Source organism: Notolepis coatsorum (genome assembly GCF_963971535.1).
Source record: "Notolepis coatsorum genome assembly, chromosome: 1".
Classification (NCBI taxonomy): Eukaryota; Metazoa; Chordata; class Actinopteri; order Aulopiformes; family Paralepididae; genus Notolepis; species Notolepis coatsorum.
The window spans coordinates 310,393,267-310,419,604 of record NC_140165.1 but is presented as its reverse complement, the minus strand read 5'-3'; the positions used below and the strand labels follow the sequence as shown (position 1 = coordinate 310,419,604).

At 42.8% G+C, this 26,338-nt stretch overlaps 1 protein-coding gene across 3 annotated transcripts; it reads left to right on the top strand.

The window, feature by feature from the left end:
* The first annotated feature begins 1,792 nt into the window (after nt 1-1,792).
* On the top strand, nt 1,793-25,392 carry rabgef1l (RAB guanine nucleotide exchange factor (GEF) 1, like). Of its 3 annotated transcripts, none has more exons than XM_084331335.1 (9): nt 1,793-1,933; nt 3,828-4,010; nt 4,586-4,758; nt 9,535-9,701; nt 11,090-11,171; nt 11,363-11,495; nt 14,075-14,166; nt 18,275-18,531; nt 19,128-25,392. In XM_084331335.1, the coding sequence occupies exons 2-9, from the start codon at nt 3,832-3,834 to the stop codon at nt 19,596-19,598; spliced, it is 1,554 nt and encodes a 517-aa protein (XP_084187461.1). In that variant the 5' UTR covers nt 1,793-1,933; nt 3,828-3,831; the 3' UTR covers nt 19,599-25,392. The 3 variants fall into 3 exon arrangements, with proteins under 3 accessions (XP_084187461.1, XP_084187460.1, XP_084187462.1); XM_084331334.1 differs by having other exon boundaries at nt 3,823-4,010; XM_084331336.1 differs by lacking the exon at nt 1,793-1,933 and having other exon boundaries at nt 3,968-4,010; nt 4,586-4,666.
* Nucleotides 25,393-26,338: the final 946 nt, after the last annotated feature.

Genomic DNA, 26,338 nt, shown 5'->3' with positions numbered 1-26,338 from the left:
CCGATCAGGTATTACAGATCATATCCGCATGAAATAAACTAAAATGTTAAAACCAGTGGTGCGTTATTGAAATCATCTGGGGTGACACGCACCACGTGCACGCGCGCTCCTGGCGCGTGCGCGCGCTCCCGCGAATGCGCATTTAATGTCCCCTCGCTTGGGCACAGACTAAAGACAGTGCCTAATTGCCTCTACGAATGGAATGTAACACGTCTTCACAACAAGGTTAGGTGTGAATGTGTCTGAGAACGTATTTAACACACCTGACGCTATTGATATGCAAATAGCGAGTGAGGTCCCACACCGTGCTACCCCGTCCCATGAACAACGCATGCCTGGTTAAAACCCATTTAGACTGTTTCTCATTCCTGTACTGTTGTTTATACTCTGCTCCTGTGTTGTAACCCAACCCCCTCCAATGTACAGTAAATGACCAAGTATGGTTTTGTCAATATTCCAATGTAGTTTTGCTTGTACAGTTGTACAGTGTCCCCCACCCACCCACCCCTCCTACCCGACCCCCCCCCCCCCCCCCCCAACCACCTCCAATGTACAGTCCCACCTACCCAACCTCCTCCAATGTACAGTTTCTACGTCAAATGTATATACTCCCTTTTCTGGACTCTTTTTGTATCACAAACAATACTGTATTTGCAAATCTGGTATGTCATAATTGTATAGATGTAGCAGTACTGTATCTGTATGTCATATGTTATGATGAATTGAAAATGGGGGACCCTGATGTAAACAAGACGAAAGTCTTTCTCTGGTCTGCATACCCTTAACAATTGTGTGTATTGAGCCGTACTGTATTGTACCCATCAATAATATGTAGAAATTATAAAGAAAGAATAATGATTAGAAATAATTCTACAGAATACAAATTTAATATGAACATGATGTGGTGTAGGCGCAACATAATGCTATTCCTTCAACACCTCGTTCACCACTGAACAAACAGGTTACTGGTGCATATCAAACACATAATGCTATTCCTTCAACACCTCATTCACCACAACTACAGTATTATTATAATTATGGTCCAAAATGGTCTCCCTTCCTTCTTCATTTGCTTGTTGATCCTCCTCGCTCACGTAGAGAAACGTCAGACGTACTTCGAGATACGTCAGGCAGACGTACTTCGAGATACGTCAGACGTACTTCGAGATACTTCCGTACTTTCCGCCAATCAGCGCATTGTCCTGTCAGCGGGAGAAATGTCGTGGGAGCGGGCGGAAGTTGCCCAATCTGGAACAATCTCCGGGGCTGCAGCTGGAGGCTACTCGGCCAATGGAGAGCGACGTCGTCGTAGGGCGGCCATCTTGCTCCAGGCAGCTCAGCTACTGATAACATTAATGTCTACTTTTTTACTTAAAGGCCGTTTTATTTGTATTTTAATTTTTTTTTACAAACCGCTTGAATCATAGCCACGTTAATAATGCTTGTAATAAACCAAACCGTTTGTAAATCCGTCAATATTTCAGCGAGTTATGAGTATTATTGTCTGTGCAGCTCACTCACCCTCACTCAAGGCTGACTGGAGGAAGATGGCGGCGGTTCAGCGACGGTGGTGACTCCGCCTTAAGCTATCTAGTGTTCTATATATATCTATGATAATAACGCCTTCTCTTTGGCGAGTAGCTGTGATAAAACTCTAGTTCACACTCCGGCCTAGTAGGTGGCGGTAATGCACCCAAGAGTTGCGTGCCACCTGCCGTTAACCAAAACAGAAGAACACGGAGACAAAATGGCACTTTGACAGCTAAAGCTAACTAGCTAGCCTCCCCTTCAGAACAACAACAAGCTAAACGTAACGTTACTAGTTTGGAGTGTGAAGGTGTCATTAGCTGGCGGCTTGTTGACATTATGTTTGAAACAACCTTTACCCCGTGAACCCGAAGTATCCACATTGACATTAACTATCTCTGAACAGGTGAGAGCATTCATAATAATAACGTCAATTAGGTAGGTTAACGTTAACGTAAGTTAGCTAAGCAGCTAGCACAGCACAGGTACAGATCAGTATACGTTGTCCCGTCTACATTAACGAGACGAGGCAACGTTAGTTACTTCTAACTAGCGACAAAACGTTTTGGTGTGAAGTTACCATTATTTAGCTAAAACATTTTGATTGGGTGCTTCTTGTGTGAGGCAAGAATCGTGTGACATGAATACAGTCAACATGGTAGAGAGGTTAGCCAGTACTCTTTGTGTCGATCAACTGCCTTTGATTGATTGATTGATTGAAGACTTTATTTAACAGATTGCAGAATGGGTACAATACAGTACAGCTCAATACACACAATTGTTAAGGTGTGGCAGACCAGAGAAAGACGTTTGTCTTGTTTACATCAGGGTCCAACATGAATACAGTCGTCATGGTAGAGAGGTTATCCAGTACTCTTTGTGTCTATCAGCTGCCTCCAATGATGAATGAATGAATGAATGAATGAATGACTGAATTGATTGAAAACTTTATTAACAGATTGTAGAATGGGTACAATACAGTACAGCTCAATACACACAATTGTTAAGGGGATGCAGACCAGAGAAAGACTTTCGTCTTGTTTACATCAGGGTCCCCCATTTTCAATTCATCAGGACATATATGACATACATGACATACAGATAGTCAGTACTGCTACATCTATACATTTATGACATACCAGATTTGCAAATACAGTACTGTTTGTGATACAGAAGGAGTCAAGAAAAGGGAGTATATACATTTGACGTAGAAACTGTACATTGGAGGAGGTTGTGTGGGGGGGGTTGGGTACATTGGGATATTGACAACCATACTGGGTAATTTACATTGGAGGTGGTTGGGGGGGGGGGGGGGGGGGGGCACACTGTATAAACAAGTAATACTGTACATTGAGGGGGGGGGGGGGAGGAGACACTGTACAAACAAACAAAATTGTACATTGAACTATTGACAACCATACTAGGTAAATGACTGAAAACGTTATTTAACAGATTGCAGAATGGGTACAATACATACAGTACGGCTCAATACACACAATTGTTAAGAGGATGCAGACCAGAGAAAGACGTTTGTCTTGTTTACATCAGGGTCCCCCATTTTCAATTCATATTGACATTTATGACATACACAACATACATGACATTTATGGCATAGGGACATACAGATATTTAGTACTGTTACATTTGTGACATATACGATATTCAAATATACAGTACTGTTACCCATAGATCCTGACAGAGTATATGATGGGGAGGGGACTGTACATTTGGAGGGGGTGGGTGGGAGAGAAATATACATACGGTGGGGAGGAGACTGTACATTTGGAGTACAAATAGTACAGTCTAGCAAATAGTTGCTCCACTCAGTACTTTGCCAAATGTAGCCATTGAAGTTTAGAGACCACCCATAAGATGCAGCAAGTAAGTACGAATTAGAATGGCATTATGATTCAACAGTAGGTTACATGTTTTTCTTTAGACTCTTTTTGTACTCATAAACAGTACTGTATATTTGTTGATCTGGTATGTCATAAATGTCTAGGTGCAGCAACAGTACTGTCTACCTGTAGTATGTCATATATGTTATGATGAATTGAAAATGGGGGACCCTGATGTAAACAAGACGAAAGTCTTTCTCTGGTCTGCATCCCCTTAACAATTGTGTGTATTGAGCCGTACTGTATTGTACGCTACCCATTCTGCAATCTGTTATTAACATTTTCAATCAATCATTTCTTGCGCCTAGTACACATGTCAATTTGTTATTGTAATGTTTGGATTAATTTTTGTGTTTTTTTTTTTTTTTTTTTTATGTCTGGCTATCGGCATTTGGAGTGAAGGACGATGAGCCAGCGCTCGGAACGCCGTGGCATCCATGTGGACCAGTCGGACCTCTTGTGCACGAAAGGATGTGGGTTCTATGGAAACGTGGCCCAGCAAGGCCTTTGCTCCAACTGCTGGCGAGAGGAATACCAGCGCGACAAGCAGAAACAGATCCAGGAAGACTGGGCTCTGGCTGAGAGGTGTGTAACAGATCCAGGAACAGATTCAGGAAGACTGGGCTCTGGCTGAGAGGTGTGTAACAGATCCAGGAAGACTGGGCTCTGGCTGAGAGGTGTGTCCGTCCGTCTTGTGTTCTCCTCGGACACCCGTCTACTAGGGGTGTAACGGTACACGTATTCGCACCGTTTCACTACGGGGCCTTCAGTTCAGTACGCGTACGCTGTGTACCAAAACGAGAACTCAACGTTACTTTTAACAACTTAACGAAACGCATGTGCGGAACTTAATTCAAAACTCCAAGTCCCCCCCCCCCCCCCCCCTTCCCAAAATATAACTTGTGCAAAGGACCGGATGTTGTTTGTTCAGCCCACACACACTCCACTGAGAGATTACCTATAATTTAGCATAGCCTCATCATAGTATGGCGAACGCAAATAACAAGCCATAGCTAGAAGACCTAGCAGGGCTGTACAACCTACTGTCTCTTGTGTACACCGCGTTTACGGCGTCTTTCTTTTTGTCTTCCCTGCTGTTTTCCTTTTTTGTTCGCTTAACTTCACTCGTCTATTTGCACGACTGTGTGTTTGTATCCCAGGCTACAGAAGGAGGAGGAGGAAGCCTACGCCAGCAGACAGCAGAGGGGACCCCCGCAGCCGGCCATCACACCCTTCAGCAGGTTTGAGGAAAGAAAAACCAAGGAGAAGTCCAGCAAAGTCAACACCGTCACAAAGTTTTTTACTCCATCCACCAAAACGCCACCCAAGAAGGGTAAATAATAGGGTATACATTCCACTGAAACAGTTGCTGAAGCAACATTATCCGCAATATTTTGTTTTATCCACTTTTTCTCCCATTTTCTATATTTTCTCCCATCCCAATTTCGTATCATCCAATTCAACCCTCCCCTGTCACGAACGCTGTTTCTTGCCTCCCACAAGCCGGCTGCAATGTGGACTAAGTCATACATAGCACAAGTCCCCTCCGGTACTTGAGGTAACAGCAGTCGCATCTTTTCACCTGCGCAGCTCGATCTCTCAGTGGCGAGGAGTAACGCGTGGGAGGCTCACGCTGCCCCCGACACTTCCTGATTCTACTGCGCAGGCGCACCAACCGACCTGTAGGAGTCGCTGTCCACAACGCCCGATCCCCACCCATCAGTTTCCCACCCCCTAATACGGCCAATGTGTATTAGTACGGACGACCAGCTAAACTGAAAGCAAATGTGGAGAGCGGGGCTCGAACAGGCAAGCCCAGCGTCTCCAGATTTCGTGGCGAGCGCCTTGCCCCCTACGCCACGTAGCCACCCTACATTATCCGCAATATAAAGTGTTTTGAGAGTTTGATTTAGTCCTCTCGACAGTAACGCGCCTCGGCGGCGCCTCCTATATGTTGATTTGTCATAACAATGCTATTTATTGCACTCTTCGATAGATATTCATGTATGACTTCACACTTTATGGTGTCTGATGATCTGCGTTGGGTGTGTGGCACAGGTCCTCTGTCTCCCCTCCTCAGCACTTTGACCCGCTGTTCTTCTCCTCATGAGAAACAGTCCTATAGACCAGTGTTTCTCAACTGGTGGGTCGCAGGGCCATTTTGAGTGGGTCGCGGATGTGTGTGTAAAATCTTTTTTTTTGTACTACTTATCTTTGTGAAAGTGGCTTCTCAGCTCTGGTCCAGCTGAAGACAAAGCAGAGGAACAGATTGGACATTGAGCATGACCTCAGACTCAGAGTTGCTTTGTCTACCATCCATCACCCCAGACTTTGAGACTCTTGTCAGGAGCAAACAACATCCCCAGTTATCCCATTAGTTCCCTGGGATGTTAAGCTAAGAAGTCTGCTAAGAAGCATATATTATTTATTATTATTATTATTTCATTGTGTTTTTAGCCCTAGTTGCACTTTTGTTGCAACCCCAGTTATCCCATTAGTTCCCCCAAACTTACTGTAGGTCTGTTATGTTAAGCTAAGAAGTCTGCTAAGAAGCATATTGTTTATTATTATTATTTCATTGGGTTTTTAGCCCTAGTTGCACTTTTGTTGCACCTTTTTGTGTTTATTTCATGTTTTTAACAGTGCATGAAAGATTGTGTATTACTGCAATTTTTAAAATTTTCATAAATCATAGTGGTTCAAAAATTTGGGTCGCGACTTAACACATTGCCCGCCATCTCATACCCCTCTCTGCCACCACTGTAAGCCTATGGAGATGTTTACCTTCTTTGCAGGGCTATAACTTTTTTAATTTTATTGCTATATTGACATTACTATGGCCCATTCAACATCGATTATCTATCGTTCAGGATGTGCGAACGTTATACTTTTTCATTCATACATTGTTGTGTTAATACCTTTTAGAACAGGGGTGCCCAACCTTTTTTGAACCAAGATATACTTTTTAATTTACCACCTAGCCGAGAGCTACCAGCCAAAATTGTATATTGTAAGCCGTCATTTGAGGCTTTATAAAAGCAGCATAATGAACACAAATCTGTCAGTGCCGAGTCCGACCTCATCTTAAATAACAAACAGCATTGCTTGTTGTAGTTAACAAGGAGAGGCAGAGTTGATTTAGCAAAAGAAAAAAAGAAAAAATGTATAATCAAATCTTATTAATCGAGATCTACTTGATTAATCGAGATCTATCGCGATCGACTGGTTGGGCACCCCTGATCTAACTATCTGAAAAATATATTCACAGTGTCATAAGGTGCATAAGGCTAGTATTAGTAGTAATAGTATTACCCATTCAATATGCACATGACAGAAAATATTATATGGCATATAATATTTTCTGTCATCTGCATATTGAATGGGTATATAATATAATATGCAATTTTATATATCATTGTAACAGTGTAGTGTAGGAATTACAAGAATGACAAGACTGTAACTGTAACTTCTCACGTTTATTTCACACTAGGGGTGGACGGTATGGTCTAAAATTTATATCGCGGTATAATTTGAAGCATAGACTGTAACGGTATATATCACGGTATTTTTTTTGCCTGATAGGCAGGCTATATAAAGAATGACATCCTCAAGGCATGTAGATTTATAATATTTTAACTTAAAACTAGGCTGCTTTTGCATACAGTCATTATATTCCAAATAAAATAAGTCCCGAGTCGAGACTGTGCTGCTCCCAACGAATCCCAATAGTATGCAACTGCAGAGCCACAGAGCAGGGACGCTTTCAGGTCCGGTCACAGGTCCGCTCAACAGCGCCCCCCACCCAACGGCTGAATTGCCAATGGCTGAATTGGAGTATTGCACTGTGCAGGCACAGCTGTCCAGCTCTGCGGCTCTGCAGCTGCATGCTTCTCGCAAAATCCAGCATCCAGCTCCCGCTGCCCAGCCGTTGTTATCAGAACACTACACACATATCATAATGTGAAAAGTAGCGTCCTCTGAATGAACCTCTTTTTAGCTGGTGGTGTTCCATTCATCTTGCAGTTTCGAGTGACTCAAGGCTGGTCTCGGAGCCATGTTTATACTGTACCTGCCAGGTGATGGGCCTGACCCCCACTCATGCCACTCCATGAAAACAAAGGCATCAATTTGCATCCCTATGGGTGAAGCTCGCTGTCCGGAATGTACGGAATGTAGACGGTATCGATTGGCTCAGGCTGCCTGACTGCCTGCCCATCCACAGGACTGCTCGAACGTTTATTGTCCTCTCCTCCAAATCAAATCAAATTAAATGATTTTCCAAAATAATCTCGCGGTCTACTTGAAACCAGCGCGCGATCGACTGGTTGGGCACGACTGTTCTAGAATATAAGTATGTTTTTAATCTTTTCTGCTGGAATTCCAAAAACGCTAGTTATAGGCCCAAACGCATAATGATCGATTATCGATTGCCGATTCTTTCCCATACACACTATATTAAAAAATTCAAATGTATATGATCGGTATACATTATGCTTTATCATGCGTGAAGGAAAGGGGGGGGGGGTTATAATTCCTTGATCATCAGTAACGGCTTTATGTAGGTTGGGTGGATATATTGATCAGACTGATTACAAACAAGGAAACGCACAATCGGGTTGAAAATAACGTTATATTCCCCTTACCAATGAGACTGGCGGTGAAAGATCCCAATTATACGACGCCGATCGCCTAGGTCCATTTCCGGTTTGTATGGCGCAATAAACGCCGAAATCATATCGATTATTAAGTTTAGAAAGCGATCCATATGTACTATGGTGTCTGTTGGGAGTTCCGTAACGAGATGTGACTGCCGGAGGACTTTCCTCGATGCACCGATGGCACTTCCTGTTTTGCGAGTGTAACTCGCCCGACCATCCACCAAGCGGCGGTATTGAGCCGTCGTTGCAGTCACATCTAGCGCCCAGCTGCAGCACCGGGGGTGGGTGGATGAATTATGAATGCCATGGTGAAAAAATTAAATATTGATCTAAAAAAACGCTGTACAGCGATCTTGGCAGACAATGCATGGCGGGCAATAACGCTGGACAGCGCTTTTGGCGCTGGATGTGTTGTTAATGACTAAGGAAAATGTTGGGTCCCGAGGCTAGACCAGTTGAGAACCACTGCTATAGACCACCGCAACACTTCTGGTACTTTGAGCTCATGGTAGAGTGCGGGAGGGGGAAGGGAGCATGGGGGGAACAAATGAATGAATGTTGATTCAGAGACTCACTGGGCAATCTGCGCATGTGCTGGTTGGGCAGTAGGTGCAGGAAAGTGACTATTAGCTGGGCCGAGAAAGTGCAGATCGACTTGGGGTTGGTCTCTCTGTGTTCAGGAGACTCTGGCGTATTTATATATATAAAAAAAAAAAAGTATATTTGATCATGTCCCCAGCACCCCCACAGCCGTAGCTACAACCACTTATGTAAACCCCCCCCCATGAGCTCCATGTAACGCGTAAGAGCTATGGGAGGGGAAGTCACATGGTGGCTGACCGCTACATTTCCATGGCTAGTACCATATCATTTGACATGCCTAATCCCATTCTGTATCCTATCGAATCCTCAGCCAAAGACGCGCCTCAGCCAAGGCCACTCGTTTTTGCTGAATTGAGTCAGCCGTACCTGGGCCAGGCAGTTTAAAAATGGTGGTGCTTGGAAGAAAAAAAAAAAAAAAACATGCCATTTTCTGCCTTGTAGTTCAATTTAGTGTGGGTCAGCCAAGTGGGGGTTAAATCTGTCCATCATGTTTGCAGTGTGAGCCTCTCTGGTGTTCGATGCACTTGGAATTGACCCATCTCAAGCTCCGCTCCCTATTAGCTTGACTAAGGAAAACAAAGCTTGCGATAGGAGGACCAAGAAAGGGCCAGAATAATTTTTAGTTTGACTGAGGAAAGCAGCAGTCAGTTATGATTGGAGGGTCAATAAAGGGGGCAGAGCTTCAGATGGGTATGGTCAATTGTGCACTAGAAGCTGCATAGTTACACCTATGCTTACCTATGATGATACGTTAAAATGGCTGCTGTGAACAGTGATATATTTTGGGGGGGAAACCCTGTAGTTTAACCTACCTGTATCTACACTTAACATGGCCTCTTTCCTCTCAGAACCCGTCCCTGGAGACGGCCAGTCCAGCTCTTCAGTGAGCCGGCAGCAGACTGTGGACTCCGACCGCACCACCCGGGACTTCATTGACTTCCTCAAGCCTCTGAAGCCCGGCAAGGAGATCTTCAAGCAGTGCCGGGCCTTCACCGAGAGCATGGTGTACAAGAGGGTGAGCCATAGAGCAGCGGTTCTCAAACTACGGGTCGCCACCCAAAGTGGGGTTGTGGGTAGGTGACACTGGGGGTATTGGCAAGTAATTTTTTTTAAATATCGATATAAAATTATAATAATCTGGCAACATATTTTGGCTAAATATGCCTCGTTTTATAAATGTGTATTGATAACATAGTTCTATAATAAAAATGTCTAATAAATATTAGGGATGCTCGATATTGTTTTTTTTAACTATACCGATATTGTCCAACTCTTAATTTCCGATACAGATATCAACCGATATCTCTTGATATACTTTTGACAATAAATAAAATCAGAATTTGTTCTTACTTGCTTGCCTGGGTAAATAAAGGTTATAGAAATGTAAATAATAAAAAAAAAAAAAAAAATCTTTTTTTGAAAACCGATACCGATATTTTCCGATATCACATTTTAATGCCAATATATAATAATAATAATATCGGACATCCCTAATAAATATACATGATCAAGTTCAACAACGAGTGCTTTTATTTTGACATTTCTTAATTCCACGTTGAAATTACGCGATACATTAAGTGTGGGGTCGCCAAAAAAATAAAATGGGGTCGTGGTATAAAAAAGCTTGAGAACCCCTGCTATTGAGGATGCCCAAAGGCTGCATTGATCATCTTGTTAGCGTTTAGTAAGTCATGTCCAGATTGGATGAACCAATAGCTAGTCGATTTACTTTCACCATATTTTGAACCAATGAAGTTGGTATTCGTCTTGTGTTTTTCAAAGGGTCTCTCTGACACAGACGGACAAACACAGGCCTTTTATTGAAGAGAAGTGGCAAGATGGTACGTCTTGTCACGACGAAGGCTCCTCTCTATGCGTGCGTGAGGATCAGGGTTTCCAATAGCAATCCTTTTGACCGGCCAACGTGACAAGATTCTAATTTACCGGCCAAATGTAAAGTTGAACAGCCATATCATGTAATACACGTGCAGCCATAGAGAAACGCGTGAAAACTAGGTTAGGCTATAGATGGGGCCAACAGTGGCTCGGGAGGTAGAGTGGTCGTCTGTTACAGGAGGTTCCTTCCCAGTTCCATTCCCACTCCTCTCGATTCCCAGTCCGCTGCGCTACCCGGCCGCTGATATATATTATTATTATAATATTTTTTACTGGCCACAGTGGCCGTCAAAGATTTATATTTTCTGGCCAATTGAAATTCTAGACTGCCCTTGGCTGGTATTTACCTGCTAACGGAAACCAGATTTAAACCTGTGCACGTTGATTACCTCAATGTGCAATACAGTAGGTTTCGCAGCCACCACTGCTCCCAGGTCTGATTAGCTTGACCCCCCCCCCCACAACCACAGAGAGAGAGCTAATGCATTGTTGGTCCTATTTATCCAGGACCTGGGTGCAGATGAATTGTCCGAATGTGTCCAGGACTTCTACCAGAACCTTTCAGAACGCCTGCAGACCCACTTCAAAGGTACTGTTGTTCACCCTTCTTCTCGTGCCCTTCGAGATTCCAGTGTCATAGCATAGATATAGATTTAGGCAAACTGAAAAGAGAGTTAACGCATACATTTCTGTGTGTGTGTGTGTGTGTGTTGCCTGTGTGTGTGTTTGTTGCCTGTGTGTGTGTTTGTTGCCCTTGTGTGTGTGTGTGTGTTGCCCCAGGTTCATCGGATCGTGTGGAGAGCATCATGGACGAGGTGGAGAGGTACATGATGTCCCGTTTGTACGAGGAGGTGTTCTGTCCCGAGACCTCGGACGATGAAAAGAAAGACTTGGCTGTTCAGAAGAGAATCAGGTACACGCACACAGTCTCTTTCCCTGTTGAAGTGTTTATATGCAAACTCATTTCCTGTTATTATGATACTCAAATGTTCCATTTTTTACTTGATGCATGTAAAAAATATCTGTTTTTATCCCAATTTGAATTTAATTGAATTAAACTCAGTGTATAGTAACATGAGCTACTGAGATGTTTACTCTTTCCTTGGAATATTGAGGGCTTATTCAGAGCATTCTGTTTGTTAGTCTATACAAGATATGTATTCGTGTGGTATGAAAGATCTATATTTATTCATCTTCTCCATATCAACAACGACTAACCAGTAACAGGGATATGAGCTATTTATCCCCAATACTTCATGTGTTTAACCCTTTCACTAAAGAATGGACTTTATACACTGTTGCCTGTCTGTAGGTTTAATGAATCATGTCTAATAATGTTTGTAATATATATATATTTTTCTCAAAAGAATCCTCAGTTAAGGATGACATTGTACAAGATACTTATTAGTATAAAGTATTAAAATAAAATAATTAAAATAAAATAAATAGTGCTTCCTGAGCAGCACTCGCTGTCATCAACATAAATACAATTAACAAACAAGTCAATTGGTTTTCACCGCTATGCCACAAGGGTTCAGTGCATGCTCGTTAGTAGATGGTATTTAAAAAAAAAATCTTGAAAGTGGGTTTGGATTCAATTTCAGCGAAGTAGCTTGGCAATGAGTTCCATTCCATGATAGCTCTGTAAGTCACAGAAGATTTGAGTAGATTTGTCCTGGGTTTAGGTAGATGGCCTGACGTAGCTTGTCTGGTCATATGGTCATGTTCTTCTCTTATGTAAACTATATGATCATAAAAATACTGTGGTTTTTAGACAACTTGGAACATTTCTGAGAAAAGTAATGAGACGAGATTGCAAACGTTTTTCAACCGGAAGCCATGATACATTTCTTTTTTTTTATCCACTTTTTCTCCTTTTTTTTCTATTCATCTCCCATCCCAATTACCCGCTGTGCCAATTCTCCCCTCCCCTGTCTTGAACGTTGCTCGCATATGCCCCCCACTGGCCGGTCGTAGGGAGGATAGAAGCCTTGCATCACGTGTCCCCTCCGATACACGAGGAGGCAGCCTGTCACATCTTTTCACCTGCCAGCGCAGACTCTCATTGGCGAGGTGTAACGTGTGGGAGGCTCACACTACCCCCGCCACTTCCTGTCTCTGCTGTGCAGGCGTCCCCAACCGACCTGTAGGAGTCGCAGATTACCACCCATCGACTTCCACCCGCTAACTCTGCCAATTGAGTTAGTATGACGACTGGCCCAAGCCGGAGGCAACGCAGACAGCCGGAGTCGAACCCGGTGTCTCTTGCGTTGGTGACGAGCGCAATGTCTGCTGCGCCACCCAGCCACCTGTGCATAACTCCAATATTAGTGCGCTTTGAACAGTGGAGAGCTAGTCTGGAAGCCTCATTTGGAGCTATCTGTAGTGTGGCAATGAAAGGGTTAACCTGTTGTAGTGAAAGGGTTAACCCTTTGCAGTGAAAGGGTTAATATTATATAGTGAAAGGGTTAACCCTTTGTAGTGTGGTAGTGAAAGGGTTAACTTTCTGTAGTGTGATAGTGAAAGGGTTAACCTTCTGTAGCGTGGTAGTGAAAGGGTTCACTTTCTGTAGTGTGATAGTGAAAGGGTTAACCTTTTGTAGTGTGGTAGTGAAAGGGTTAACCTTCTGTAGTGTGGTAGTGAAAGCATTAACTTTCTGTAGTGTGGTAGTGAAAGGGGTTAACCCATTGTAGTGTGGTAGCGAAAGGGTTAAATGCAATAAAGACTTCAGAATAAAATGGGGAAACAAAAATGAATGACTGGACCATTGACCTGCAGCTGACCTCCTCAAAACGGCGGCGCTGGCGTTGAAATGGCCCCCACACCCCCAGGACATGGAAACACAGAGTGAACCGGCTGTGAATGCTTAGGGGGATCTTGGCTAGGGACGCACCCATCCGACTTTTTCAGTCCCGATACCGATACCTGGCTTTGGGTATCGGCCGATACCGAGTACCAATCAGATACCATTATCTGAAATAAATAAAACTCTAACCCTAACTAACCTTACTGTCATGCACTTGTCCTAATAAACTAACCTACACTGTAGCACTCAACACTTTGATGAACATTGTTACCCAGCTGATAGAGTTGTGCCCTTCCTTCCTGATGACTTGGCGTACAGAACTTGTAAGTCGTTTTGGATAAAAGTGTCCGCTAAATGTAAATGTAAATAATAGTACCCATTGTTCAATTAATAAACTGTATGCTGTGTGGAAGAGACTGGGATCATTATTTTGTGCAAGTCAACATCAGGCTTGACTTAAAACGTTACTTTCCTAACTTAGTGAAACTAAATGTAACAAATGAACACCAATATAAATGTACTGAATTGTTATTTCTTATTTTATTTATTATTATTATTTAATTTTTTTTATCCGATTTTTCTTTTTTTACCGATACCCGATCCAGCTATTTTAGTGATATCGGGGCCCATATCCGATATAAATATCGGATCGGTGCATCCCTAATTGTGACTGTGGCCCGTTCCAGGTCCCTGCACTGGGTCACCATCGAGATGCTGTGTGTTCCCGTGGACGAGGAGATCCCCGAGGTTTCTGACAGCGTGGTCAAAGCCATCACCGGTGAGGCGCCCGCTGGGCTACTTTTAAATACTTTTTAAATCGATCGGTGTGGTGGAACGGTCAGGCAAGCGCCTCCGCATTCATGCAGCGAAAACAGAGGGAGAGACTCGGACTCGGCTTCTTCCTCCCCAGGCCATCAGAACACTGAACACTGATCTCTCCACACACAAGCACACATGAACACACACACACACACACACACTACAAAAAGGTCACTTTAAAAACGCATCTGTATATTTGTATATATTACTCATTGCCTTTTATTCTTAACACTTTCAGTGCCAGCAGGGGGCGCACGATTTAGTGCTTGAATGCCCACCATCCACTTCAATGTTAGCGTTAATAACGCCTAATCTATGTTTTAAATTATGGCTATGTGTCTAATCTGCCCGTCGCTTATCAATGACTCGTTTTCCAGTCAACATTGTCGAAGCGGATTGTTTTTTTATCGGTTAATTTCCGTTTTATAGCATTTTGAAAAGCCCTCGTTTTCAAGGAAAATATAAATATTCCATGATAATCGCCCTTTTCTGGAATATTCTAGAATACACAAAAACGTTGTCATTTTTCGGCCAATTCATGAATCATCTTCAAATAAACGCTAGATTTATTTGATCGCGCACACACAGACAGATCACACATAGGGCAAACGCTGAGATCTCAGCGAATACAACTCTGATTATCCCAAGACTTGTAAAATAGATTCCTTACCTCAGATCAGATGTTCTCCAAAAAGATCATTCCAATTCCTGATCGCCATTCCAAAAATCGATCGCTTTTATTGATCCAACGCTACATACATGTATTCCATGCTGTTCTGAGGCTCCACAATGAATCCGATCGGCTCGGGTTACATGCCTGAGAAGTAAAATGTGGATTCCGGATTTTTCTTTTCTCATCCATTTTCATTGAGTCCATTCCAAAAGGGTGCATTACCATCTGGGAGACGATAGGGGGCGGTTTTTTCACATCTGAGCTCCTACAGGGGCTGCATACCAACGGGAGACTGTTGATGAAATATGAATTCAGATCGCTAATAAAAAAATAAACCGCTAATTGTCGTGGTGGGCATTGGGCTGATAAAACGTGTTATCACATGGTGGGCACTGAAAGTGTTAAGCTTAGCATTGTATTTTATTCTTATTACTTTTTTATCATGTCTACTCTTATTACTTTTTTTATCATGTCTACTCTATTTTATTATTTGTATTTTTGCACAATCGAGGCGGGCATGGCCACCTACATTTCACTGCATGGCTTGTGTATTTGTGTAGGGCTGACCTTCAAATTTTTTTTGGAATTCGAAGCTTCTGGGCCGAGATTCTATTTTAATTCGAAGCTTCGAAATAAAAATAAATAAAAATGTCATTAAAAATCTTTATTATATCGGGGAGCTCCAGTAGCTCACCGCGTACCTCGAACGCTATTTCGGCGTCGGGGACAACCGTGCGCGTCACGGATCTGGGGTACACGAGTTCGACTCCCGGACTCGCCGTATTTTCTCAGAGTGTCTTTCCCCCGATCTATACCCCATTCAACCTGTTTCTGTCGGTCATACTTGACCAGAAAAAGCGATAAACGCTAAAAGAACCAGCTGACTGGTCAAAGTTTAAAAAAAAAAATTATCTTTATTATTTTTTTTATGTTGTGGGACTTGTACAGCACTTTGTTCAACTTTGTCAGTGCTGTAAAGTTTAAACCTTTTTAAATCTTAGACAAATGAAACACTTTGCTTTCATGAAATATTGTAAGCGGTCATTTGAGGCTTTATAAAAGCAGCACAATGAACACAAATCTGTCAGTGCCGAGTCCGACCTCATCTTAAATAACAAACAGCATTGTTTGTAATTAACAAAGAGAGGCAGAGTTGATTTTGCAAAAAAAAAAAAAAAAGTATTCATATATATATATATATATATATATATATATATATATTTTTTTTTTAATAATCTAATTTTATTTTCATATTCGAATCCCATGCCCATCGAACGAAGCTTCGAAGTATTTAAGACAGCCCTATTTATGTGACAAATAAAACTCTTGAAGCCGTGTGGTGGAATCATGCGTGTGATCAAATCGTCTTGATATGATATGATACATTTATTTATATTGCGCCCCTCAACCAATAGTTACATCGGCTCGGGGTAGGGCTGGGCGATTAATCGAGTTTATCGATTAATTCAAATTCATGATTTAGGACGATTAAAAAAAAAAAAAAAAAAATCAAGTCACCTTTTATTTCACAAAAAGTGATGTTTGGTGAAAGTTAGATTTGCACTTTATTAAATTCATTCTTGTTTGATGATCAAGAGGCACCTTTTATTAGTTTTAAGTGAAGTTTGGTGAAAAAGCAAGTTATTGCACTATTAATCCCAATAGGGACATTCATTTTGGTTTGATACAAGATGATCCGAAAAAAATCGGATGTGTGAAAAAATCGGAGATAAAAATATTAGGCCATATCGCCCAGCCCACAAAACTAGCTCAAGGATTTTTTATGGCGAAAAGGTAGGTTTTGAGCATGGCCTTAAAAGTCTGTAGAGTGCTTGCGGATTTGATTGTTAGTGGGAGCTTGTTCCAGAGTTTCGGTGCTGCAACTGCTAATGCCCAGTTTCCCTTCGTCGCCAGTCTTGAATGTGGGATCTTAACACATTGGTTGCCAACAACGAGATTTCTCGTTATTTCTCGCCATGCGGACTATAACGTTGGATCAATAAACGCGATCAAGATTTGGAATGACGATCAGGAATTGGATTAATCTTTTTGCAGAACATCTGATCTGAGGTAAGGACTCTTATGTTACCAGTTTTGGGTTAATAATCAGAGTTGTTTTTCACAGCGTTCACAATGTGTGTGTGTGTGGCGTTAGGCGCTGAGCACGGCACGAATAAATGGTTTTTCAGCCCGCTTTTGTATCATGCATAAGAACACAAATACTCTCGATAATCTAGTGTTTATTTGAAAATCTTTTTTTTTTCTTTCTAGAAATCTCCAAAACTATACTCTTATTCAAAACGGTATAAAACGGAAATGTACTGATGAAAAAACAATCCGTTTCGTACACGTTGACTGCAAGCAAGTCATTGATACGCGACGGGTGTATTAGACACATAGCTATCATTTAAGATATAGTTTAATTGCTCGCAAATGTGCTCGTCCTCCCATTGATTAACGTGCTGGCATCCAAGCAATAAATCGTCATATCCGGCCGGCACACAATGTGTTAAGACAGCTTTGACTGTTTGATCTGAGGGATCTGGAGCTGGCTGTTTGGACCAGGAGTTCCTTTATGGTATATATATTATTATTATTATTATTATTATTATTATTATTATTATTATTATTATTATTATTATTATTATTATTATTATTATTATTATTATTATTATTATTTTGTTATTATTATTCTTTTTCTTATATATTTTTTTTAGATGTTTTGGTCTTAAATAGTTTAAAAATATCAGTAATTTCTGAAAATAAGTTACAAAAGTAAATAAAAAAATGCGTTTTGAAAAATAGCTCTTTATATGATGATCATAAAGTGTTTTCTATACAGAGATATCGACATCGGTATATATCAGTATCGGCCAGAACAGCAGTATTAATATCGGTATCTGCCAAAATTTTCACATCGGTGCATCACTAGTTAAAACACAATTTAGTTTAGAGGTAGAGGACTTGACGTTCTCTGGCCAGGAGAATTGGGTTAAGCACCCCCACCCCCACCTGTGGCATTCGACTAAGAGGTTGGCAGTCGACTACGGCTCCTTTCGATCGATTAGTTGACTATTCGACTAATCGAGGTCAGCCTTAGATTGTACCTTACAATTGGAATACTTGATAAAACTTTTGTGGCAAGCTTTTGCGAACTAAACTACTTACTACGGTCCTTCGCTCCCTGTCCCCGGAGGATAGAAGGGAAGACGGAAATATTTTCAAACTCTTTAATGTTTATCAATTCTCTAGTGGTCGGAAAATGTCACATTTTGCCCCGGATCTGTAATAAATGGTATCGACCCAAAAATTCCCGCAATTCCTGTCGTCGCCTCTAAGGGTTAATGTGCATTATCCCCCCCCCCCCTTCAATAAATAAATCATCTTCTTCCAGATGTGATCGAGATGGACTCGAAGCGGGTGCCCAACGACAAGCTGGCGTGCATCACCCGCTGCAGCAAGCACATCTTCAACGCCATCAAGATCACCAAGAGCGAGCCGGCGTCCGCGGACGACTTCCTGCCGACGCTCATCCACATCGTGCTGAAGGCCAACCCCCCGCGGCTGCACTCCAACATCCAGTACATCACGCGTTTCTGCAACCCCTGCAGACTGATGACCGGGGAGGACGGGTACTACTTCACTAACCTGGTGAGGCTGCCTGTCTCTCTGTGTCTGTCTCTCTCTATGTCTGTCTCTCTCTCTGTGTGTCTCTGTCTCTCTCTCTCTGTGTCTCTCTCTCTGTCTGTCTCTCTCTCTGTCTGTCTCTCTCTCTGTCTGTCTCTCTCTATGTCTGTCTCTCTCTCTGTGTCTCTTTCTCTGTCTGTCTGTCTCTCTGTCTGTCTCTCTCTTTCTGTGTATCTCTTTCTGTCTCTGTACAAGATGTATGTGCATTTGCGCAGAACAAGAACAATTTTAACAAACATTAACATTTTAGCAACATCCCCTCCCACCTCTCCCCCATCACTCCACACCCTCTCCCCCATCACTCCACACCCTCTCCCCCATCACTCCACACCCTCTCCCCCATCACTCCACACCCTCTCTCCTCCCCCATCACTCCACACCCTCTCCCCCATCACTCCACACCCTCTCTCCTCCCCCATCACTCCACACCCTCTCTCCTCCCCCATCACTCCACATCCTCTCTCCTCCCCCTTTCCCCCATCACTCCACATCCCCTCTCCTCCACCTCTCCCCCATCACATCCTCTCCCCCATCACTCCACACCCCCTCCCCCTCTCCAGTGCTGTGCAGTGGCCTTCATCGAGAAGCTGGACGGCCAGTCTCTGAACCTGACCTCCGAGGACTTTGACCTCTACATGTCCGGCCAGGCGTCTCCCCAGCGGCCGCAGGCCCCGACGACGGCGGCCGCCTCTTCCTCCTCTTCCTCCTCCTCGGCCGGTGGCGCGGCGGCCCTCAACCAGATCCACGAGCGCCTGGACCTGCTCACGGGCCTCGGGGCGAGGCAGGAGCGCGTGGTGGAGGAGGCCCGGCGGCTGGAGAGCGACCTCATCGACTGGACGGACGGCGTGGAGAACAAGGTGCAGGACGTCCTGGAGAGGTTTCCGCTGGAGAGCCCGGTGACGACCCCCGGCGCGGCGGCCGCCACTCCTCCTCTTCCGGCGGCGGCGGCGTCGTCGTCTGCCATCGACTCGGACAACGTGGAGAGTGAGCTTCTGCCGCCGCCGCTGCTGCCCCAGCTGTTCGCCGGCTGACGGGCCCGGCTTCTACCCGTCTGGACCCTTTCCCCCCCCCTCCCTGCCGTGAAACCCTCCTGTCCTTATGCACATGTAGTGGCCCCCCCTGAGGTGGGTCCTAGTTCCACTCCAGACCTAGTTTTTTATTTAAAATGTTTTTTTTCACATATAAGGCCCTGTTTAGACGGAAACGCTAGCAGGTGAATCCGCAAAAATATTTTTTCGGATGTGCCTTTTGTTTATACGGCAACGGCGTTTTTGCGGGGAGAATCAGCAGAAAAGTGAGACTACCTTCCTGGGTGGAATTCCTAGAAACGATAAACCTTTGCGTTATCATCTAAACTGTCAAACCGCATAAAACTATGACGAAAGGGTTGTCAAGGCTCTCGTTGCGTGTACTGCTTACATCACAGGCATGCGCCAGACGCCAGTAGCCTAGAAGCGTAAACAAAGCATGTCTGATTCTATCCATGGCGATCACCTGAAGGCTACATTGGCAGTACTTTTAAATACACAAGAATCTGTCCCGCGGCTATCGCAACTATTAGTGACTGGAGCCACTGTCTGTGAGTGACTCTGCTTTGGTCCAATCACATTCCCCCACCCACAGTCTGCGAATCAGAGGCAGAGTAGGGCGGGTCTTCACAGCACGTCTGGTTGTCTCAACGACCTGAGGCGATCTGATTGGCCACTGACGTTTCTGGTCATGTGACATCTGCGCCAATCGTGTGACAGCGGGGCTCCGTCGTCTCGAGTCTTTACAGCCTCGTCTGCACGCAGAATTCCATCCCAAAACACTAGTCTAAACGCAACATTTAAAGTGAGACCGCAAGACGACTTTTGCGGTTTCTGTTCAGGCTCTCTCCGTCTAAACATGGCCTAATAAGGCACACGTTCATTACAGTGAAATGCTTGGTTCTGTATGAGCCCCCTGAGATTGTGCTTCATACAGTAAAAGAGTACAAAATGCAACAAAATGCTAAGATTAGGTATCTGTCGTTGCTATCCTCGGCACCGCAGTACTTTATTGAAAAGTCTCTTCTCAGGGCCGGGGTGTCGCTCGCCACTGATCTCTCCCGTTTCCATTACGATTCACAAATTCCCGCTCGATTTTTCCTTCTATTTTAAGGATATTTCGGTTACAATGGCAATATTTCCGTTAAGAATTTAGCTTGGCTATGAGAGAGATTCTCATAACTAATACTGTAAATTGTACAAGGAACTCCCTCTAACATGCGTGATTTAAAAAGAGCTGGCTTGCACCGCTGCATTCATCAGACCTGACCACGCGACACACAACCTGCCCTCTGCTTCCAACCAGATGCGTTTGAGAATATTCAATTGATTTGACTTTTAAAACTTTAAAAGTAGAAGATAATTTTTGTCTAAAAAAAGTTACAAAAGTATGTTAGAGTAAAGAATTGGTCATCATGCCCAACCCTCTTGTCTGGGCAGAAGGCTGTGAAGAATTTTATTCAACTTTTTTTCCCTGATCAATAAGGGATTATTCAAATGAAGATTGATTAGAATCGGGAATATCTTTTTATTTTATCTTTATTTATTTTTTTATAAACCCAGCCCTAGTTCCTATTCATACTAACGGTAGCAGTTGATTCTATTTCTGTCATCATTCAGGACTTTTCAGCCTAGAATAGATCATTTCCTGCATCAGCATAGTAGTAATAAATAGAATTGGCAATATGATGCCATCTGAATGCTCCCCTTCTGACTGGTGGTAGTGATGTATTTGCGTCTTCTCCTCTTGTCATCTATTGTAAGATCTGACATTTGAGAACATTCCAGACAAGAGGCCGAGAGGGATCACGCGCGCCGTGCACATGAATGCGACTGCATGTGGGTTTGCTCGCACATTACTTTGCTATATAAATGACTACATCAGGAAGTCCTGGACTTGTATGTAAATATTGTAATTTTGTTTTGCTGCCAGACCTCTCGCTCCAGCCATAAGCTGGTTTCAGAGAAGTGATCTTTTATTTTTCTATGGAGTGCTGGGTGAGAATAATTATTCTGGGAGACATAATTACTGTAATATTTACAGTACGGGTCATCGTAAGCGGCATACTAGTATCTACATAGTTGTCTCGCTTAAAGACATGTTCCGTTCTAATAATTAGGTAGCGGTGGTTTCGAAATGTGTTTTTTCTTCCGTGAATCTTTCATGGTTAGGTGGGCGTCATCCACCTGGAGTGCTAACCTATTGTAATCTATTTATAACCTGTTTGGTTACTCTATCACAGATGTCTGATTGGGGAGTAGGAAGACAAAGATGACGTACCTGTGTTTTTCTCCTGCTTTTTAAGTTTTATATGAATTTATTCCTATATAGGCTACTGCTAAAACCACTGCGAGCAAATCAATGTTTTGCCTGTTAAGTTTGGGTTTGTATAACTTTTGCACTTTTTCTTCCGCTTGATTTTCTTGATGATCTTACAAGGTTCTACAGTGACTTCTTTAATTTGTATTTAATAAATATATATTATTATATTATATTGGAGGGAAATGAGCATAATACAACCCCACAGCCATCAAGCCGGCGTAGCCCAAGTTTGGGCGCTACACAGTGGTGGTGAAGGAGGCCATTTCCACCCTACATTGTAAAAAAGCGCTTTGAGTCCGTCTAGAAAAAGGCGCTATATAAATGCAATTATCATTCATTCTTTATAATATATATATATATTTTTATATATATATGGCCATCACTGTAGAACCCTGTCATACTGAACTTGAAGTGTATTTTAATGAAGGAAGTCATAAGATAATGTTGGGAGCCGAGCCAATAGAAGTGTTTGAGAACGTTGTGGTGGAATGTTGCTAAACCGAGCAAGTTGACGTACGCGTGTTTCAGCTTTGTGTTCGTTGGCGACCTCCCAGGTAAACGAGATGGATGGAAACTTCAACCACACATATTTGGCATTACACTCATAGGCAGGCTGGGAGTGGTAATGACTAACTACTAGTTATCTTAAATCATGATCAGGAGTGGAAAGGTTTTAGATTAGTAACTACCTGCTACAATACTCCAAACTCTGTAATGTTATCTGGGTCTTCTTGCATTGCCTTTGCTCCCAGAATCTACGGGATCTAAGCTGTTTAATGACATTATTTTTCCAAATGAGTCATTTGAATATCTGTATTATTTCTCACCATCCGCAACCGGTATCAACAGTCACCACAAGATGCACTTGCAATCTAGACGTTTGTTTAGTTTTAACTTTAAACTCGTTTCTGTGTAATATGATCGGTAATTATCTATTTTGGCAGCTGTATCCCTTAGCAGATCAATGTGTTTCTAAAGGTAAAACATGAGTTACCATTTTTTGTAACGCATATCACCCTTCAAAGTACACTCCTAACAACCATCACCCATTGATTTATTTGTAAAAAAAAATATTACAAATCTTTGCACATTTTTCAAGCTCTACAACAAACTTTCAGCAACAAATTCCCTCTATGCAAACTGCAAAGTACTTGTTCTATTCACTTTGAATAGTCAGCGTAATGAGGAATACTGCTAGTCTATTCACTCTGAATAGTCGGCATAATGGGGAATACTGCAAGTTAGGGCTGGGCGATATGGCCAAAAATGTTATCACAATAAAAAATTTCATATCGTTCGATATCAATAACAATCAATATTTTTATTAGTATTAAAAAAATGAATTAATTATTATTTAAACAACAAATGTATGTTTATTTTGCAGCAATTATTTGTCGTTGCCGCCATATTTAGTGTTACAGCCCCTCACACTCCAGTTCTCAGGCTGTAGCTGGTTTGAAAGCGAAAGTACCAAAAAAAAGTGGCTGTGGCTCCAGGGGAGTTGAACAGTTCTGGCTCTGCTAGTTTCTTTTCTATCTTTTGGTGCTTTTTTGGTGGACAAACTGCACATGTGCACCGTGACTCGCCCCTAAATAGACTAGCTCTGCTAGCACACATAGCCTACTGTGTACAAACGGTTTCAAACTGTATTTTAAATTAGAAAGCAAACAAAATAAATGGACAAGAGAAAAATAAATCTCAATTTGGTCAGTATTGTCATTTGGACAAGCAAAGCCATTACTTTAAGTTGCAGGCAAGAAAGACAAGTCTGCACACTGTCTCTGGTTTTAAAGCTGCCCTGTTGCAGGTCACAATACAAATAATATATATATTTTAAAATTTATATTTTTTATTATCGATTATTAAAATATATTGCGATAATTATCGTTTTATCGCCCAGCCCTACTGCAAGTCTATTCACTCTGAATAGTCAGCGTAATGGGGAATACTGCAAGTCTATTCACTCTGAATAGTCGAGCATCATGGGGGAATACTGTGAAGTATGTCATGCATTCAAGGTCAGTTCCCGAGGTCATATGAAAGTGCGGATGGGGTACTTTACTGTGACCTGGCTTCCAGTCAAATCTCTCCTGTTTACCTTTCCTGGTGAAATGAGAAGACAGAAAGTGAGCTATGAAGATTTTTTTCTTGGGAACAAACTTGGCACATGGATTCAACTCAGGATGTCCCCCGTTCATGAAGCACTCGCTAAACATTGTGCGGAGTATTCTATATGCCACAATGCATCTATATCCATATATAATCTAATTATAGCAACGGTGGTTTAGAACCATTTTTAAAGGGAAAACCCAATTCATGAATCTTTACTACAGCCTAAACGGGAAGTCTTGAGTATCACATGATATAACATGTTAAACAAACCCACGTGGCAATTTAGCCCAAACGATACAAGAGGTTATGTATTTCTAAATAAATGGTGCATTTATATGGCGGCTTTTATCCAAAGCGCTTTACAATTTGTTCCTCACATTTCACCCATTCACTCATGCAAGGTGCCGACCTGCTCATCGGGAGGTGTGTATGCCTTCTACGACGGAACTGCGTTTCCGCGTTGGAGTTTTGCGCTCTGATTGGCCAGGTCATGTGACATGTGCGCCAATCGTGGGACAGCAAGTTCTGCGCCTATTTCCGGGTCTAACAGCCTGCAAACTACCTGGCGTTCTATCGCCATGCTCTTAAGACAAACTCTAACCTTAACCAACTTCGAAAGAGCGCCTAAGCTTAACCAGTGTAGAAACTTGCGGTCCCACGATCCGGCGTACATGTCACATGACCAGAAATGACCTGGCCAATCAGAGACGCGGAAACGCAGTTCTGTTGTAGAAGGCGTTCAGGCCATCGGGAGCAGTTGGGGGTTAAGACTTTCACATGTTATCCTTGTACCCCTTGTTTTTATACTATTGTATAAATTGTATGTACTAAATAAAAATCAAATTAAATCAAATCAAGTGTCTTGCTCAAGGACACTTCTGACACGCTGCCCGGTAGGAGCGGGCATCGAACCGGGAACCTCCAGATTACCAGACGACTGCTCTAACTTACCTCCTGAGCCACTGTCGCCCCTAAATATTCCGTTGCCTGAATTCAGTACCGTAATGTAAACACTGTTTTCTTCCCACGTTGAATGGAGGACCCTGCATTGGTTTTCGGACACCACGACCCAGATAAATGCATATAGAAAAGCGATCACTCCCTGTCACTAGTCATGATGTATAAAGACCCTGAACTCTCAAGTTCACATTTGTTACAATGGCATCAGAGTACTGGTGCTACTGTACCAATTCTAGTTTGCCAAAATAAATCTTTCAATACAAATTTAAACGCTAGCTTGAACAATTGTATGCAGAACCACTTTGGAAGTTTATTAAAAAAAAGAAAAGGTCATTTAACACTGTCTTTTATTTAAATGTAACTTATTGAGACTTTGTTTTATTAGCATCCATGGGCTTGTGTTAATAAATAAAAGAAAAAAAAACGTAAAGATGAGTTTGTCTGTTTCTTCTTCGCTGACGTACAGTATATACTATAGTAGTAAAAAATACTACTTCGAGGCCCAAGATGGATACTTTCCAGTTGACAAACGTTAAAATAGACATAAATGGACACACAATAAAAGTAAAATTAGTAAAATCCTCGGGTGGACAAACGATAATAAAAAAAAAAAAAGTAGCAGCAGTCAAATAGATCAATAAATAAAGGTAATTGCACATTGTCCAATGGGAGGAGGAGGGAGGGACTGATGAACATCACCCTGTACCGCTCAGTCTGCTCAGTGCAGAGAGATGAGCCGTCCACCACGGCTGCTCCTCTGTCCTGCCAGGGTGTGATGGAGAAGGTGGCTGTCGTTCCTTATCATGCCATGCCAGGGTGTGATCGAGAGGGTGGCTGTCATTCATCATGTCCTTCCAGGGTGTGATGGAGAGGGTGGCTGTCATTCATCATGTCCTGCCAGGGTGTGATGGAGAGGGTGGCTGTCATTATTTATATCCTGCCAGGGTGTGATGGAGAGGGTGACTCTTGTTATTCATCATGTCCTGCCAGCTTGAAGCCTTTCTCCAACGCGTTCGTGTTTCCGCGTCTCTGATTGGCCAGGTAATGTGACATGTACGCCCAATCGTGGGACCGCAAGTTTTTACACTGGTTAAGCTTAGGCACTCTTTCGAAGTTGGTTAAGGTTAGAGTTTGTCTTAGAGCAGGGCGATAGAACGCCTGCCCTGATTCCAAACTCTAACCTTAACCAACTTCGAAAGAGTCGCCTAAGCTTAACCAGTGATAAACTAGGCGTTAGGTAGTTTGCAGGCTGTTCGACCCGGAAATAGGCGCAGAACTTGCCGTCCCACGATTGGCACACATGTCACATGACCTGGCCAATCAGAGCGCAAAACGGGAACCCGGAAAC

Bases quoted from the DNA above. Each gene is read 5' to 3' on its own strand.
- rabgef1l (XM_084331335.1), top strand. From the start codon at position 3,832: ATGAGCCAGCGCTCGGAACGCCGTGGCATCCATGTGGACCAGTCGGAC. The intron at 4,011-4,585 runs GTGTGTAACAGA...TTTGTATCCCAG, and splicing joins GACTGGGCTCTGGCTGAGAG to GCTACAGAAGGAGGAGGAGG. The intron at 9,702-11,089 runs GTGAGCCATAGA...CTATTTATCCAG, and splicing joins AGAGCATGGTGTACAAGAGG to GACCTGGGTGCAGATGAATT.